Here is a 16760-nt window from a genome sequence, read left to right on the forward strand (position 1 = left end):
AAAAATTTATATATGTTTTTTGGAATTTGATTTTATTTCTTCTTTTGCTTGATGACAGAATAGCAGACTATGTTCCAGAGATTTTTCTTGGCTCCAAGTAAAGCCTCATTATTATTATTATTATTTATTAAAGCTTAATTGCAGAAACAGCATGATTCCCTCAGCACATGTTTTTCTAAATCTCCGATAAATCACAATTTGCAATACTGGCTTAATTTGCAAGGAGAAGCCAGCGTCAGTAAGACCACATATATCTTGATAACTGTATTCTGACCTGTTTCCTGGAGTTCCTCATGTTGCTGCCTCGATGCTGTTTACTGCTAGTCCACCACCAATGTTCCAGTGCCAGGTACTGGGTTTAAGCCACATCCACCACACCGATGTTGCAAGAAAAAATACACAGTTGTTTCAAACTCCCATGTTCAGGAAGAGTTTGGGAACAAGGAATTAGAAAAAATCCCTTCCCCTCTAGTTCCTCAGCCCCATGTCGCAGCTTTGAGGCCAGAGTACTTCAAATGTCGTGGGCCTTCCCTTGCTTGTGTTTTCAGGTAAGGGGGACAAGCAATCAATCCTTTTGCAGCCAAGCACTCTACTTTCTTAAAACAATTTATAAAACTGAGCCAGCATTCATTTATAAAACATGTCCAACATTGGACATATACATGTGTAAAGGTCCTCGTTTCACAAGTATATCAATTGATTTACAGTTTTGCAGCTCTGACACTGTTTTATGCCATGATTTCAGCCCTCACCCAGAGGAAGTCAGTGACATAATATATGTTGATCTTCCATTTTCTCATATACTGTTTCCACTGTTCTTCCTCCTTCCATATCCTTTTTCACATAAAATGGTCTATGTGGTCTTAAATAAATAACTGGTCTCTTCTTCTTTCCTCTTTTAGACATACCCTAATTTAGGCATGTTGTCCTGGGCTTTATTTATATCTGAGAAAACAGTGTGCCAAGCATTTCTTGTTCTCTGAATTCCTAATAGATATTTCATCCAATCAGGAAAAAAAAAAAAAAGAAAAGAAAAAAGGTTTTTCCCAGAATAGCCTTCTTAGCAAACATTAGAGGCTGCAGCTAAATAAATATTATATGGAATTTAAAAAACTGCTCAATACAAAATAAACTGTAAAATTGTATTTCTGCAACTCCTGTAAGTGGGCAAAAGAGTTACAGCAGGGTTTACACACCAGGTTTGTTTTCATCAAGCAGAAGAGTAAAACCTCCTTTGTTTTACTTAAAACCTCGGTAATGATTCGCAGGTCAACACAAATAGCTCCATGCTATTTTACTGTATGTACATATGAATCTAAAGAGTAATGACTACTCTGCCCTCTTTTTAATTTTTAAACCTGCTTATTTTCTAAGGAGTAAGATGCTGGGAAGCCAGAAACCTACTTAAATACTGGGCCTTCATTGGCTAGAGTCACACTAGCAATTAAATCACTGCCATTCAGAGTCCAACACATACTTCCCATTTTTAGTAATGGTTTGACAACAAGCCCAGGTATAATAGCTGAAATAAACATAACCAAATTTTATAAACTTATATGGTCATAAATAAAAATGTGTGTGTTCTGTTTCAAATTTTATCTTCAATCTTTCTAATAAACATTGCGTGCCAATATTTATTTATATATTATAGAACGGCCACTTTCAATATTTTTCTAACAAGCCCTCTTACCACAAATGCTTTGTTTGAATGCATATGACAATTACTTTAATTGGCAAAGCCATCCAAGTGAATCATATAGTAGGGAAGCTTTAATGAATGCAATACATTTTGCTTAGTGGGTCCTTTTGCCTAATTTAGGAATTCAGTCACATAATTGATGTGGCCATCACTATTTGCCTACCATGCAACCTATATGAGCAAATACTTCATCACTCAAGAGAGCTCTTTAAAACACATTCTTCCTGCAGCAGGGCAAAATACATTGAGAAAATCAGAACAAACTAACATAGCTAAATCACATGTAAGGAGAACTTGGGTCAGAGTTTAAAGTTCAGTACAATAATAGTCACGAGCAAGGAAATAGACCTTGGTTGCTCAGACTCTGAATTTCCATATTATTCTACTACTGAGTTAGCCGTCTGTATATCTCTAAAGTCCAAGTGCCCCTTTCACTACTGGTAGAAATAAAAGACCGCTTACTTTGCTTCAAAAATAAAATTCTCTGGAGAAAAACTATCACAGCAGAAGCCGAGCAACTAAAGCAAAAGCCTACACAACTGTTACATCTGAAGGTTACAATTTTGGACAATACTGTCTTTAGCAGAACATACACCAAAGACAAGCCATAAAACCCTTGCTGCTTCAGGTCAAAGAAAAGAAGCTGTCCTGAATTAAGTACCCAGTAATAAAAGCTGCAGTAAATCTACCTTTCAGGCATAATATGGATATTAGGCTTAAAACGTGAAATAAAATGAAACGTATTTATTTCACTGAAAGGAAGACTATCTTTCCTTGTAAGTGTAGTCTTAATGGAACAATTGAAGAGCAGTTAGTTCCACAGCATGGGGCATCCTATATGTAGAACTGTAGCCTTAAGCATGTTCAGCCAGCCTGCACACCTCTAAGTGTTTTATAATGAACAATAAAGCAGTCTGTGTTGGAAAGAGCTGTTGAGCTGACTAAGCAGAAAGGCAGACTTTTTAACCTAGGAAAGCGTGATCTATGCAGCTGAGCTCCTAAAGTCTAAGGAGGAAAGTGTTAGGAGCTCTTCATCACAGGGGCTTACCTCTAACACGTGGGAATTCCTCCTTCCTTCTGCTGAAGAGTCTTTCATTTTTGTGAAACCTAAACTCTCTTTGGAGGACTGGGCGAGAAGAAATAAAGAGAAGATCAAGCAGCTCTCTCATCAGCATACTTGTGACTGATGAGTTGGAATAAAATTCTCTTTTAGACAAATGTCCATTTTGCCTTATTAATTTAAACAAGGATTTTAAAGACAAAGCCCATCAAGCATTAGATAAGCATTTTAAGTTAATGGACCATGTAGTCCTATTTTCCCACATCCTCAAGAATCTTCATATTATGTCCTATTTTTACAGCAACATCAATTATTAATATGTATACTTTTGCTGACAGAGGAGAGGACCACACTAAAAATGTGAGTTTCGTTATCCAGTTCTGGGTCATTAACTGTGAAAAGCTTGTAAATATAATGGTTTATTCACATGGGAAGCCTTCATTAAGATGCATTATTCTACAACTGATGTGGCAGCATTGCATTATCAAGTTCACTGTCTCCATCTAATATTTGCAGTTTGTTTCTAAATGAGTTGCTGTTTGTAGGGCAAGTTAACAAATTTGAATTTCACATGGCCAAAGAAATTTCTTAAAGATGGAAAGATGCTTCTGCCCCCAAGGAAAAGCTATTTATTAGTGCTTTACTGTAGAATGCCTCCCTTTGATTCAGAAGTAGAAACATTAGCAGCACTGAGAGAATTGATGGTAAAAATAAATTGGCTTCTGTCTTAACATACACATTAAGTATAGATAGCTACAAAAACAGCACTCATCTTGTCTCAGTATAACCCTTTAGAGCCCTAGAGCAGGCAAGTGGGTGCGTGGAAAATGGATCCGCACTACCACAATTCACAGGTCCTGCTGGAGCTGTTTGCAACCATCTCCTTGCAGTGGCCATCTGTCTTGGTACTCCTTCAGCCATTTCTCTACCTATTTGCTCGTATTTTTTTCAGGTGACCAAAACCTTTTTGTTTTGGCCTCGTGCATTCTTCAAAGCTCTGTTCTTTGACAGGAGAACACAAACCCTTCCAAGGCGGTTACACAGACTTCACCTCCTTTACAAGGCCCAAGGGATCATGAAAGAGGAACTGAAGTTCCCCAGTTTTACAGATATGTCCTCACTATTGAGGCAGGCTTTAGAATAGCTTGAATTCTGAAACTGATGAGCTTTGTGATGACATATTTTTATGACTAGGACAAAACTCTCTGTTTAAAAGAAAATCATAACAGTTGCTTTCTTCAATTACAAAGCAAAAATATGAAAACACTGTTTTGCAATTTAGATGCCCAAACTTTTAAAAGATTCTTTTAAGGTTTGGTCACAAATGTTTCACAAAATCCATTGCACGAGTCCTTTAGGAACTGTTCTCTTCTCAGTTTGAATCTTTCATCTGACAAGATTTTCCATGAAAACATATCATAAACACACAAATTGTAGAGAACTGGTAACTAAAACAATTTTATCCATTTTAAACTAAAATCATCTGGATCTCCCTGTTGCATCCTCTTAAATGAACAGGCCTTCAGGAACTCTTCATGGTTATGTTGCTAAATTAATTTCATTTGAAATCAAGCATAGATGGCATGATTTTTCACTGCTGTTCAACACATGCCTCCTCCTCCCCCAGACCAGAAGCCAGCTTTCGATTCCTTACATGTGTCGGCCGCATCCAAACAAGGAGCATTACGTGTGTTCCACATTAGACTGCCATGAATCCTTCAGGACTCATTTATCACAACCACCTCTGCTCTTCATTTCATGCTCTTCCTCACCCATCTGAAGTGCATTCTTGCCAAAACTTTGCACTAGAGGAGTCGTCCCTGCCTGGCAATTGCCTGTTCATTGCTAGGCCAACTTCAAAGGATGTCATTTATTATTAACATGCATCTCTGTTACTCATAACAACAGCTTGCCAACCAGCACTGACTCCCACCAGATCAAATGTCTTTTCATACCTACCATGTCATCCTATCTTGTTGGCTCCTTTCCAACACCTCCTTTCTTCCTTCTTGAGCCCAGCTTTATCCAGTGTCCTACATTGGAGCCAGCTCTGCTTCCCCTGTGATAGAAGCAAAAGTCAGTAACAGCCTTTCCCTCCATGTAAATGAACCCTTTTCCACATGAGTAATGATTACATCTTAACCTAGAAAATACTCATAGAAGAGAGTCTAAGGAGAGTATAGCCTTAACGTTGTCTTTTGCGAGTCTTTTCTTAGCAGAAGTGATACCTATTTAATACTACTATGTTCAGAAATGAAAATGAGAAAAACATCAAGAACAAATTAACAAGAGCTTCTTTCTGTAAGATATTCTGTAAGTTTATATCTATACTACAGTTTTAGGGTTTTGACTTCAGCTCATACACTAATATGAGCAGATTTATTGATAATGGCACAGAACAGAGACAGGGGTTTTGGGTGACAGTAGCTGCACAAATGTTTACTCAGGTCCTTGGCTGGATTTTGCACTTTCTGTAGCTCTCTGTCAGTGTCTGAGCCAGCTGTTTTAGAGCTACCTGGAGCAGGTCCACACCAGCGTTTACATCTGGACTCATGTATAGACATAGTCTGTATTAGTGCACTAACAGATAAGAACTTCCTACCTCTGGTCTTGCTCATAGTCATGAGTTCTTACAAGTTCAGACAGTTCTTACCTTGTCTGGCTTTGGTACTGATGATGAAAGATACGCCGGTAGCAAATACTCAGTGACTGGTAGCTGATCGCTGTGGGCCCTCTCCCACCCTCTCAGGAGTCCCTGGGGATTGAGGTCAGAGAAGGAGCCAAGCAAAGGACAAAGGCTTGAGGAGAACTAAGCAGCTGTACCCTCATCTGCACTGTCACACTGGCCATCCATATTGCTCTGCTCACATCTCACTGCTTCCCTTGTAGGGGTTCGGTCAATCAGCTGCTGCCATGGTTGCCTGATTTGCCTCATGCTGGGAGAGAGGGCAGAAAAGCCCTTTTTTAAGGGTTGAACTGGTTCACTGCAGGACGAGGTGAGCCCCAGAACCTGTGAGAGATTAGAGAGGAACCACCATCCAGCCCCAGGGTGGAGGCAGAGGTGCTGCCCCCTGCCCTTGTCAACAAGCCATTAATTTGACGAGTCATCTTAGGAGACTCCACCTTTAATTAACCAGTCAGACTCCTCTTGCTGAGGAGCTGGTCATTCCTCTCAGTGCAAGTACCCTTCCTCAGGAGCCTGGTGCCAGTAAGGCAGCAAGAACTTTGAGTCTGTCTCACACCGAACTGCCTCAGACCAGAACTTCCATCCCATCTCTACTGCCTCACACCCAAAGACGATGAGAGGCTTTCTCTGCCCACAAGGCGGCCTTCAGCACTCACCCGCCATACCTTTGCTCGTGGAAACACTCTTCTATTCTCTTTTGTGTGTTCACTTTTCTTCTCGTGCTGTTGACAGGAACCGCTGAAAAAAACAGTTCTCAATAAAACATGCCTTCCCCAGTAAGCATCTAGTTAGCAAGTGCAGCAGATTGTCCTCGGGGTGCTGCAAGACAGTATCTGTTCAGACTCAAGCGAGTAGTATGCACAAACAGGAAAACCATGTTGACCCTGGCTGGCTCATCAGCTTCGTAGCAGCCCTGGCACCAGTTACCTCTGGACAATAATACTCTGAAGGGGACTTCTAAGAAAAGCATTACCATAGGAAAGCAGATAACTGGGTGGGAAAATGTCTAAGGGAAGCAGATTTTGTTTCTAGATCATGAAACTAGAAACCAGGCTTCATGGATTCTCCTCTTGTTTCCAAATAAAGGAACATTGACAGAACAGCATCGTGTCCAGCAGAGATGGCTGTTCTGGGTTTCCTGTAACATTAAGGGGACAATGGGACTAAGCTGAAATGCAACTAAATAGTTATTAGTACCAGTTGTACCACACTTGAGAATACCTGACATATAAAAACTGAAAGTGAGCATAGCTCACATCTCCAGGTGACATACCCAGGAGCAGAGCTTGCAGAGCTGCTACCTCCAAAGCAGAGCACTCTCCTCCTTTCCTCCTGATTAGCTTCTCACCAGTGGCCTTGACCAGTTCCTCTTCCATGGTGCGAGTCACGGTGCAGATGTGAGGCCATGAATTCCTTTCCTGAAGGTGGCCTCTGCGCTTACTTTGGATAGGGCGCAAACCCACGGTGCATGTTTTTAAACCACATTTGCTTGGCACTTGTTAGTCATTTTTGGAACCTGGTCCAAGCTTGGAAAAAAACACCAAATAACAGTTTTTAAACATAAGCTACCCAAACTTTTGATAGAAGCTTTTCTTGGTCTTTGCAGGGGTCCTTTCAAACTCTCGCTTGAAGCACACTGAAAAAAGACATTACCAGAGCAAAGAGGGTTTCTTTCTAATTTAGTCTGAGATGTACTCATTTAGGAGCAATTCCTATAGGTTCTGGGTGTCCTGGGCTTTGTTCACATATGCTGCAACCTATATGCAAGATGATCACTAGAATTTGACCAATACGATACACTGCATTACAAAAAGAGATTATCACTTTTTCTCTTTTCCATTCATTCTCTTTAATTGATTCTTAAATTCAGCATACTTGACTGTGTACAATAGGGCCTTTCTCACATAAATGGAAAATATATTTCTTCTCAACTGCAAAGTAAGAGCAAAATTGATCAAGTAGTTTGTAAATATGTTTGTTAACTTACAAGTTAGAAATACTTTATAAAACACTGGGAACATCTTAACTTTGTCGGCCATTGTAACCAAGAAAGTACAAAGATTCAGACCACCCATGCAGATAATGTTTTTCATGCTTCTGTATTTACATAGCAGAAAGACTTTCTTTTTCACCTATCTTAATGTACATATGTAAAATCAATCAGGAAGGAAAATCCATTATTGTAAGACTTTAAACCAGCTTGCAGAATCTTCTTGCCAAGATTATCAAATCATGGGAAATTTGTGCAGCTATAATTTTTAATTAGTGTTTGGGGGGGTTGTTTATTCTTTTTTATATAAATAAATATTTATATATTTTCTTCCACAAAGGAAGTTGATTTCCTAAAGAAATATGACCAGCTGCAACAAAATAGCAGGAAACCACTGACTAAACAGCACATATAAAAATTAGGTGAACAAATTAAAAACAATACTGGCTAATTAAAAAGTACCAATAGGAAGTCCAAACATTTGAAAATTCAATTAAAAATCTCTGGCATCCTTCTGACAGGGATAAAGTTGGCATTTGCTGAACAGCAGTTTTCTCACCTGTCTCATTGAGATCTCAGAATCCCACGCTGAAATGTTGTTTTTGTACATTGCGATGTTATTAATTAATGCTGAAACACTAACAATGGACCATTGTGTGTGCCTCTTTTTTTAACGAGCTTCCTGCAAATAAAATCAGGCTTAAGCTCAGATTCACTGAGTATTGTACTTCTGTCATTCATTCCTGTTCCGAACCAAATTCTCCCCTTGTCGTTTTAGTGCCCACCTCCTAACTTCCAGACAACAAGTACCTCGATGCTGCGTGCCAGGGAAGTGAATATCCTACGAGGTGAAGTCCAGGAGAGACATGAGGAGGACTATCGGAAAGCCTTGGTACACACCAAAGACAGGCTGAAACAAACAGAGGGGGTCGACATCAAAGAAACTCTCCAGGATCAAATCCGCCAGTGTTTCATCGAGTGCCGGTAAGAGGAGATAAACACCTGCCCCTTCAAAAGCCCATTTGCCCCAGAGAGCCTGTTTTGCAACTCGTATGAAAGCAGCTTCCAGGCATTTAAGAGGTGGTCCCAATCACTGTTGCAGGCACTATCTGCAAGACAGAATGCCTGCATCGCAGGATTCCTAATTGGAGAATCTGGCAAGGCACATCACTCCTTACGTGGTCCAGCAGGTACCAGAGGTGCTCCTTGAAAGACTGCTTACAGAATCAGGCCCATAGATTCAAGTGAAGACACGCTCAGACTCCACATTACCCTGGGTTCTAGCTTTGTAACTGGAACAAGAACACTTACAGCTTAGGAGCACTTTTGTCCCCTGTCTGAATACATAAAGCTTTAAGATACATAACATGGTCTTCTGTGAGGCAGAATGATAAGTTTTTACTAGACATCGTCTAATAGAAGTTACATCATCTCAGTGGTTGCTGCATTGCAGGTTCCTGTGGCTGGTGTTATCCAGCAGTCTGCATGAATCTGAAATATATTCATAGAGGAGGGCAGACCTTAAAGTCACTCTCTCAAATCTAGCTTTGCTTAGAACTGCTGCAGATCTCAGTGAAACTTCATGTCTCCATAGCTAGGCACATGCCTTCTTGCCTTTAACTAAGTGCTGACACCTGTAGTTCTCTTAGAAAGTTTAGTTGAGCTGAAGTTAGAAACTGGCAACTTTAATACTGGAAAGCCATATCCCCAAGAATACAGATTGCTTACATGATAGGGACTGTTTTTCCAGGATCTAGTCCGTGCATTGGATTAGTACGTTCAAGTAAATTAAGAAGCAAGGCCTCGAACTCCCAGGATTTACCAGCCAAGTTTCAGCTACTCTGCATAAGATCACTTTCTTTTTAAATGTATTGAACAGATTGGTAACGTTGCAGGGTTCACATTTGTCTTGTGCACCTATGTCATGTCCATTAATCATTCAGCCAGTTTTTCAGCATGCTAGACCTGCCTTGAGGATGCCATTTCCAATGAGAAACACAAAAGCCTTCTGATAAAACCCTGCTCTTAAAAGGATGCTTGTTCCCATTTATTCCTTGACTACTTTATCTCTTATGAGGTTTGCATGGCTATACAATAGCTATTATTCCTTGGGGGAAAAAAACATTCACAAAAACAAGAACCCACAAAAATAGTACATTGATAGATCCTCTTTCTTGTAATCTTGTCTTTTACCTAGAGTTGAGGCTTTTTTTTTTTTTTAAATCACATCTAGCAAGCCTTCAAAAACGATTTGTGGATCTGCAAAACCTAAGTTATTACAACAGGGCACTTCCCCAGTCCTTAAATTAACCCTTTTCTTAAGGGTTCTTAAGCTCTTGTTTCCTGTTTCTTCCCACAACTCCCAGTTCATTATGAGGTCCAGAAAGATCTTTATTTCATTTGCTTGAAATTACTAATCAAATAGTAATTCTCTAACACAGACTATTCATCTCTTATTTGCTTGTCTGTAGCATGTGAGGAGAACTAGCTGAAATATTATGTGAACCAATTGCAACATTTCTGTAGCAAAGAGAAAGCAGGGTCCCAGGGGATAAGGCTGAGCCATGAATCTCCTTAAAAAGAACAGTTATGAGGCACCAAGTTAAACCTTTCCCATTAAGGCACAAACAGCAGAAAGCACAAACCAGAAATCCCAATCATTCCAAATGGCCATTTGCAGGACACTGAAGCCAACGTTCAATCAAGGGCAGCAAAGAGGAATGGCTAAATAGGCCTTTCATCAAAACCCTTGCTATTCATTTATAAACAAGCTCCATCTCATGGAAGCTGCTCTGCATCAACTACTCTGAAGACATAAGGGGATGGGAGGGTGTAAATGTCTAAACCTTCTTATACAAGAGAAGAGAGACCACATGGTTAAATTTAGATCCCAGGGGTGCCCACAGACCCAACTATAGAAAAGATTATTACTTTACAAATCTGTAGACAGGCATGGCCCACATCCCAGCATATAAATAGGCTGTTAAGCTTAAGCTAAAGACTTTTAACTGCTCTATTAGTCATCTGATAGCAAAGGGACAGTGCCAGGCAACTACAGACCATAACTTCCTAATCCTGACTTGTTGCAGCCAGAACAGGGTGCACAATAATATTCCTTGTTACTCTGTCTTTCTAAATTAGGTGTCCCTCATCTTCTCTAAAAGTCAGTAAGGCACCTTTCAGCCAAGACCAAGCAGCTCTTATTGATAAAAGGCATTCCAATGATTTAGCAGCATGATAAATGAAATCCCACCCCGATGAAATCAGTGGGAGAGCTGCCATCAGCTGCAGCAAAGCCTGGACATCACCCAGGGCTTTAGTTCATCTGAATGTGGTTGAGTCATGCAGCAGTTTATGGGACTGAGACAAGTCTGAGGGAGCTGCCTGCCATCTTACTCTTCATGGGAGGCCTCTGTTTAACTATCCCAAAGAACTTTCCCCACGTGCACGTTCACTCGCATACAAAATAGGCAAAAGGCATGGGGAGATACCTACATGTGGGAAGCACGTGTGTCCCAGAGTGAAGCTTTCAGCAGGGAGCACGTCAAAGGCGCTCAGGAATGTGAGCAGGAGCCGCGTCCTGCTCCCTGCCTGGCGCGCTCAACAGTGGCCCTAATCTGAAGTGTCAAGATTTACATTAATTATTACCTGCCAGGATATACTTTGGCTCTCCGGTAAGTCTGTCTACAAGATCAACATCTAAATGCAGCTTATAAATTATTCTTTAACTAGGCTTTTTGACAGAGTTTACCATTTTCCATAGTCTGTTAAATAAACAGATAGCTAAAAGGGAACAAAGATTCTTTTGAATGAATTTTGCTGTATGCGCTAAAAAATAAACCCAAGCTTATGCTTCCCCTCCACACTTTATCCTTCAATTGGAAAAGGATGTGATCAGAAATACAATTAGCAGGTGTTGTCTTTCAGCACAGCTGCTATCAAATTACAACAACAATGAGCACATATCAAATTTCTCCACTTGTGAGAAGCAGGACTGCTATAAATATTTATCACTTTCTCTGAAGAAAGGAACAGGCATAGCTTCAGTCATTTCAGAATCCAAGATAGCTTCTAGTGAAGGTAAAAGTTCTAAAAAGGCAAAATAAAGCTAAACCCAAAGGAATAGTTTAAATGAAAAAGTTCCAGTTGCTTATAGCAGTCCCACTGCAGAGAGCAGAGTGTTTTTAATATAGCTCTCTATTTCATAAACAATGATGGACAGCAGGGTTATCTGTGTTGACTTTTGCAAAGCTGCTCCTATTTGGCTAGCAGATTATTTACATACAGCTTTCCAAATTTTTTGTCTGGTCCCCATGCGCCACACTAGAAGATTTTCTGAAAGTTTGAAATAAAACAAAAAGCACCATGCAATGTGCCTACACACCTAGCCATGTGATTTGTACATCTTGTATACAAGTGCTCAAAATTAAGAGTTGCTATGATTATAGAGCTCTGACTTGCTCCCAATTTTAGTCATGGCTCACACAGATTCTACCCATTTCATTAATGAGTTTTATATTAAAATAGAGCAATTAACTGTTTCAAGATAGAGTTGGGATTCTAGTTTCCATTTCCAGGACTGTCCCAGACCAGAGACACTATTCTCTAATTTCACATACAGGGTTTTGCACTGCATATACCAGAACTATCATCCTTCTCTTCTCCACCATTTACCCACTATGTAGTACATAACTGTAGTCTCCAAAATTACAAGTTTTCCTTGAGTTTATCCCTAAGCAGGGAAGAAAAAAGAACATCAGGAAAAAAGATCCTGTCATTATGTAGAACAATATAGTACACTATCTTTGTGTTTAAAAAAAAAGTCTTTTGTTTTTTTGTACAGAAATCAATATAAAGCATCAGAAATCAAGATGAGGTTTTTTATTACTAGAGATAGCCTCCAGAGTCACAGGGGAGAGCATAATACACAGGCTTTGCTGTAATGTATCTTATGCCCTCTAGCTGTAACAAATTATGCTCTGAATCTCTTAGAGGATTTATATGCCTCTGCTCAGTGCTCTGGGGAACATTTCATCAGTGGCACTGCTGACCTAATAACAGGGGATCTAAGTAATAGCAACTTTTATGTGCACTGTGTGTTATTCCCACAGATTTGGGGATTGCTTTTCTGGAGGAAGGAGGAGGCAAGGGGTAAATGTGCTTTCATAATAGGTTTACACTTTACTGATTAGCTTTGAATGATCTTCTTGCTCTGCCTGCTGACTTGAGTACTGTCAGGAAAGGAATGGGCCAAGCTTCAGGGTAAGTGAATGAGACTCCTGAAGCAGGGGGTTCCTGCGCTTTATTCATTTTGAACATTCCTGACAGCCAGCCCAGGCTTTGATGAAGAGGAAAAGAGAAAGAAATAGGAAGTGATCCTGTTATATTTTCCCTTTTCACAAGATTGTTTTGTTGAACTGAATTTACTGCCAAGAGGCTTGTTCACGGGACTCCCTAGGTAGCAGGGGATGGGGGATGAAGAGGCAAGACGAAGATGAATGGAGAAAGAGGTTTTGCACCAAAACTTGCATGGAATAGGACAAGTATTCATTTGTGTCAGGCACTGCCTGCATTGCATTTCACACTCTGTACACACTGCCCTTCATGAACTTAACATTAACGTGTGAAAGTTGCCAAGCAATCCATCAGCAACTGAAGCTTTGCCAACAGGACAGAGACAGACTGCACCTCACCACTGCCAGGCACTGGCTCCCCCTTCCTCACCCCATACTGCCTCAGTGCTGATTTGGAGAAGCTATTGCTGGAGGTTACATCCACACTTTTGCTCTTTCTTCCATCCCATCTGCCTCATTTTACATGCCCTCAGCCTGCCAGAAGGGCTTTCAAAGTAAGGGGTGCCCTCTCTACACGATATGGCAGCGATTAGTAAAGCAGTGACAGTAAAATTCCTTAATAACCAGTGCTTTAGTGCTCTAAATGCACATTGGAAGCAGCTCTCCTACAGAGCAATCTCTAGCCAGGAAATCCAATGCAAGGCATTTCTCCTGTAAGAACCTACTGTTCAGGACCTCTCTGCTGTCTGGTACTTCATATTCAGCATAGACAGAAGTTGCTGCCCATAGGAGCCCTTCAGAGGTAGGTGATGAACCAGTCTTTCACCTACTTCCCATTGACAGTACATGTTTTCCCGGTCATCATTAAAGGATTGTCTTGAATTTGCAAGTCACTTGTATACAACATTCCACTCAGGTTCGAAAATCTGCAGCTGTGAGCCCCAAAATATTATTTCCTTTTATTCTAGTTCAGTCTACACCTAAGGGAAGGAAATCAGGTTATTCTGCATTCAGGAATAAAGAGCTTTTCTGGTAATTCCACCATATGAGGAAGAGCTGAACTAAATTAGGAATAGAGTTACATCTACAATGGATTGTTTTATCCCCTCTTGCTCTCTGGAGTTAAATGCATAATCTCCCATCCTTGTATACTTTGTCCACTGAAACCTACACAGCACAATATTTTTTTTTAAGGGAATACCACAAAATAGGTAGCAATATCTTAGCCTCTTCTAGGCCTTTGCAGTTAGTCGGTTGCATGTCTTCAAATTGTCTCATTTTGCTCAGAAGAGCAAAGACAAGCTCTGAACAGTGAAAAGGAAGGTCTAAAACAAGATAGAGACAGAGGGTTAGGGTCCTTTTCTCCATAGATACTTTGTCTTCCTGCAAAAGTACAGACCAGTAATTGAATCAGTAAGTGGACACATCTGCTGAACATAAATTGATATAAAACATTTCACATTGCTCTTTCATCGAGTCTGCAGTTAGTACAAAAGCAATGTTAGGAATAGCTAATAATTGTCCTCAAGTGGAATTCTAAAAACCTTTTCCAGAAAGGAGCTGTTCTTACCGGTCTCTACACCGACATGAAGAATTGTTGGCGTATTTCATTTGGGGAGACAGGACCTGTCCTTTCTAAGACAGACTTTAAGAAAGGGACAAGAAGAGACAGGGTCTGTTTTCTGTTTCAACAATTTAAATCCCCATCTTCAGACAGAGGCTAGGAGCAGCTTCTGCTTTTGCAGAGGCACTAATCACTACCTCGTAACAGTTAGTGCTAGCACAGAACCTTCCCTGCCTGCCTCTCCCCAGTGCCAAAAGGCCATGGCTGTAGGAGCAGCTTACGTTTGGCATCAATCTTACTGGAGATGGCTCAGCCTGCACACAGATGTTGAACTGTACCTCATGCAGGCAATCCAAGCTGGTCTTGAAATCCTAAAGGATCAGCCCAACCATGACAGCACATAGCTCTGGCAGCAGAAGCTGCCCAGGACCCTGCATAAATATTCTGGCAGAGTCTCCACACGGAGCTCCCTGCTGCAAGCAGCTTCGCCAGTATTTGTATCCTGGCTGTCTAGTTTAGAGCGCATCTGCGAGAACTAAAGTCCTGCCTTTTGGCTCCAGGGTAAAACAACCTTTAAGAGTGATTAATTAACATAATTAGGAGCTGTAAACATTAATGGATAATGTTCAGACCTTTCCTAACACATTCTTAAAGCTTCCACCAAGTAGTTATCTATTGACTAATTTTGGCAGGCATCTTCAGGGCTGGAGGGAGCAAGAGAAAGGAATGCAGATGCATCACTGGTTCACTGGAGGAGTAGCCAGGACAAATAGCCCACCACATTTCTTTGAACTGAGGGAAAATAAGTTATCATAAACAAGAAGAATATTTGTGCATGGCAGTGCTGTGAAGAATATGTGCTAAGGATTAAATAGCAAGATATTCTGAGGAACAGGGTGTTAAAGAGGCCAGAACTGTAGCTCCCTCTTCTACAAAATGTTTGCATCTTTCACAATCTACTGTTACAATTTAACAGCCATTAAAAAGAAGTCAGTCCCTTCTTGCTTATGGGGACACCTCTAACCACACTCTCCTCCTTTAGAATAGTGAACCCCTGTAATTGCAAAGGAGGGACAACTCTTATTAAGTCCATCTGCAGTTAATCTACTTTATTGGGTGTCCACGGATTTACAGGAGGCAGGGGACACCTCTGGAAGCTTCTGTGCAGTGGCAGAAGTTGCCTACTTCGGTGCACGCTAAGAATTTACGAGTGTGCTGACATTAACGGAGGCGGCTGGATGGCTTTTGGGGGGATTGGCCGGAAGCCCCTGGATTCATATATTTTTCATACTTGGTGAAACACAGATAAATCTTGGTGCTGTGTGTCTGAACCGGTAAGGCTAGTTGAACCCTAATGTCAGGCCCCCAGAGAAGCATTGATAATATCAATGGTTCTGCTTTCTAAATCATCTCCAACTCTCAAGTATGGTGCTTTCCCACTTTTGCAGGGCTTCTAGAATTTACACTTCAGTTTATAATGATTAAAAACATACGCCAAGGACTCTGCTGCTGTTCCTTAATTCCCCACTTTAATTGAACTATCAAAAGTTGAAATAATCAAGGGCTAGAAAGATTAAAAGATCTTAGGTGCAAATCATTTCCACAAGTTTTCAGCGTGACAGACATCCTCATGAACTGTGATTTAGTCACCAAATGAGCCAACATTGTGCATGAATACATCCAGCACTAGTTTGTACGGAGTTTCAAACATGCATTTCTAAGCTTTTATGCACCAGCTTTCTAAACTGTGCTCCCCACTTCCAGATAGACCTGCAGGAATCTTAAGTCACAAAGCTATTGATCTGCACTGAATAACCTCTTCTCTGCCTGATAGTAGGATTTTACTTCCTGTTACTGAAAATGGGTATTAGTTAACATGGTAAGTCCTTATTCTATACAGCCCCCACACTGGCTCCTATCAAGGGTTCTTGGGGTAAGATACTGTTCTTTACATACAAGTTTATCAAAATCATGGCTATTTCAAGTGCCTTACAGATAGAAGCACATACTGCTGCTCCAAGGACTTGTTTTCCAAATATTTCACCAGAAAAAGGTATAGCCATCAGTGCTACAGAGCTCAACATCTTGCAGGAGTAATCAAAAATTAAACATTTGCCGGTATTTGTCTTTTTATCAGGCATAATTTCTATTGCACACCTCTTGCAATGCATGCATATAAATTACTGGTAACTCAGCATGTGCATTCGATGCTACTGCTTCTGTTCAGCAAGGAAAAATTGAAGCCTTAAAGCAGAGTCTTAGCACAAGACAGGATTGTCCTATCATCCTAGTCACATTTAGTGCTACTACAGACATACCCATTTTAGCACCGTTACATGCAATGAATTCCTGGTTTCATTTGCTTTCTGCTTTTCTATATGTAGAAGATACTCCAGTGGTAACATTGACCATTATAGCAAATTTTGGATCATTTCTCTTCGGCCTTCTGCAAAATGCCCAAAATGAC

The 16760-nt window shown here is 40.6% G+C and overlaps 1 protein-coding gene and 1 long non-coding RNA gene across 2 annotated transcripts in view; one reads left to right on the forward strand and one right to left on the reverse strand.

Annotated features, from left to right (window-relative positions):
* IQCA1 (IQ motif containing with AAA domain 1) overlaps positions 1-16760 on the forward strand; it is a 99551-nt gene that overhangs the window by 18561 nt on the left and 64230 nt on the right. Inside the window, exon 6 of the mRNA XM_026048520.1 lies at positions 8214-8419. Coding sequence (XP_025904305.1) covers positions 8214-8419 — 206 coding nt within the window. The remainder of the gene's footprint in view (positions 1-8213; positions 8420-16760) is intronic.
* On the reverse strand, positions 6924-8032 carry LOC112955359. The gene is made up of 2 exons (XR_003250868.1): positions 7995-8032; positions 6924-6971 (listed from the first exon to the last, which is right to left on the reverse strand). It is a non-coding gene; the product is annotated as an uncharacterized LOC112955359 (long non-coding RNA).

Source organism: Nothoprocta perdicaria, unplaced genomic scaffold, assembly GCF_003342845.1.
Source record: "Nothoprocta perdicaria isolate Ctin4 unplaced genomic scaffold, notPer1 scaffold_11, whole genome shotgun sequence".
NCBI classification, from domain to species: Eukaryota; Metazoa; Chordata; class Aves; order Tinamiformes; family Tinamidae; genus Nothoprocta; species Nothoprocta perdicaria.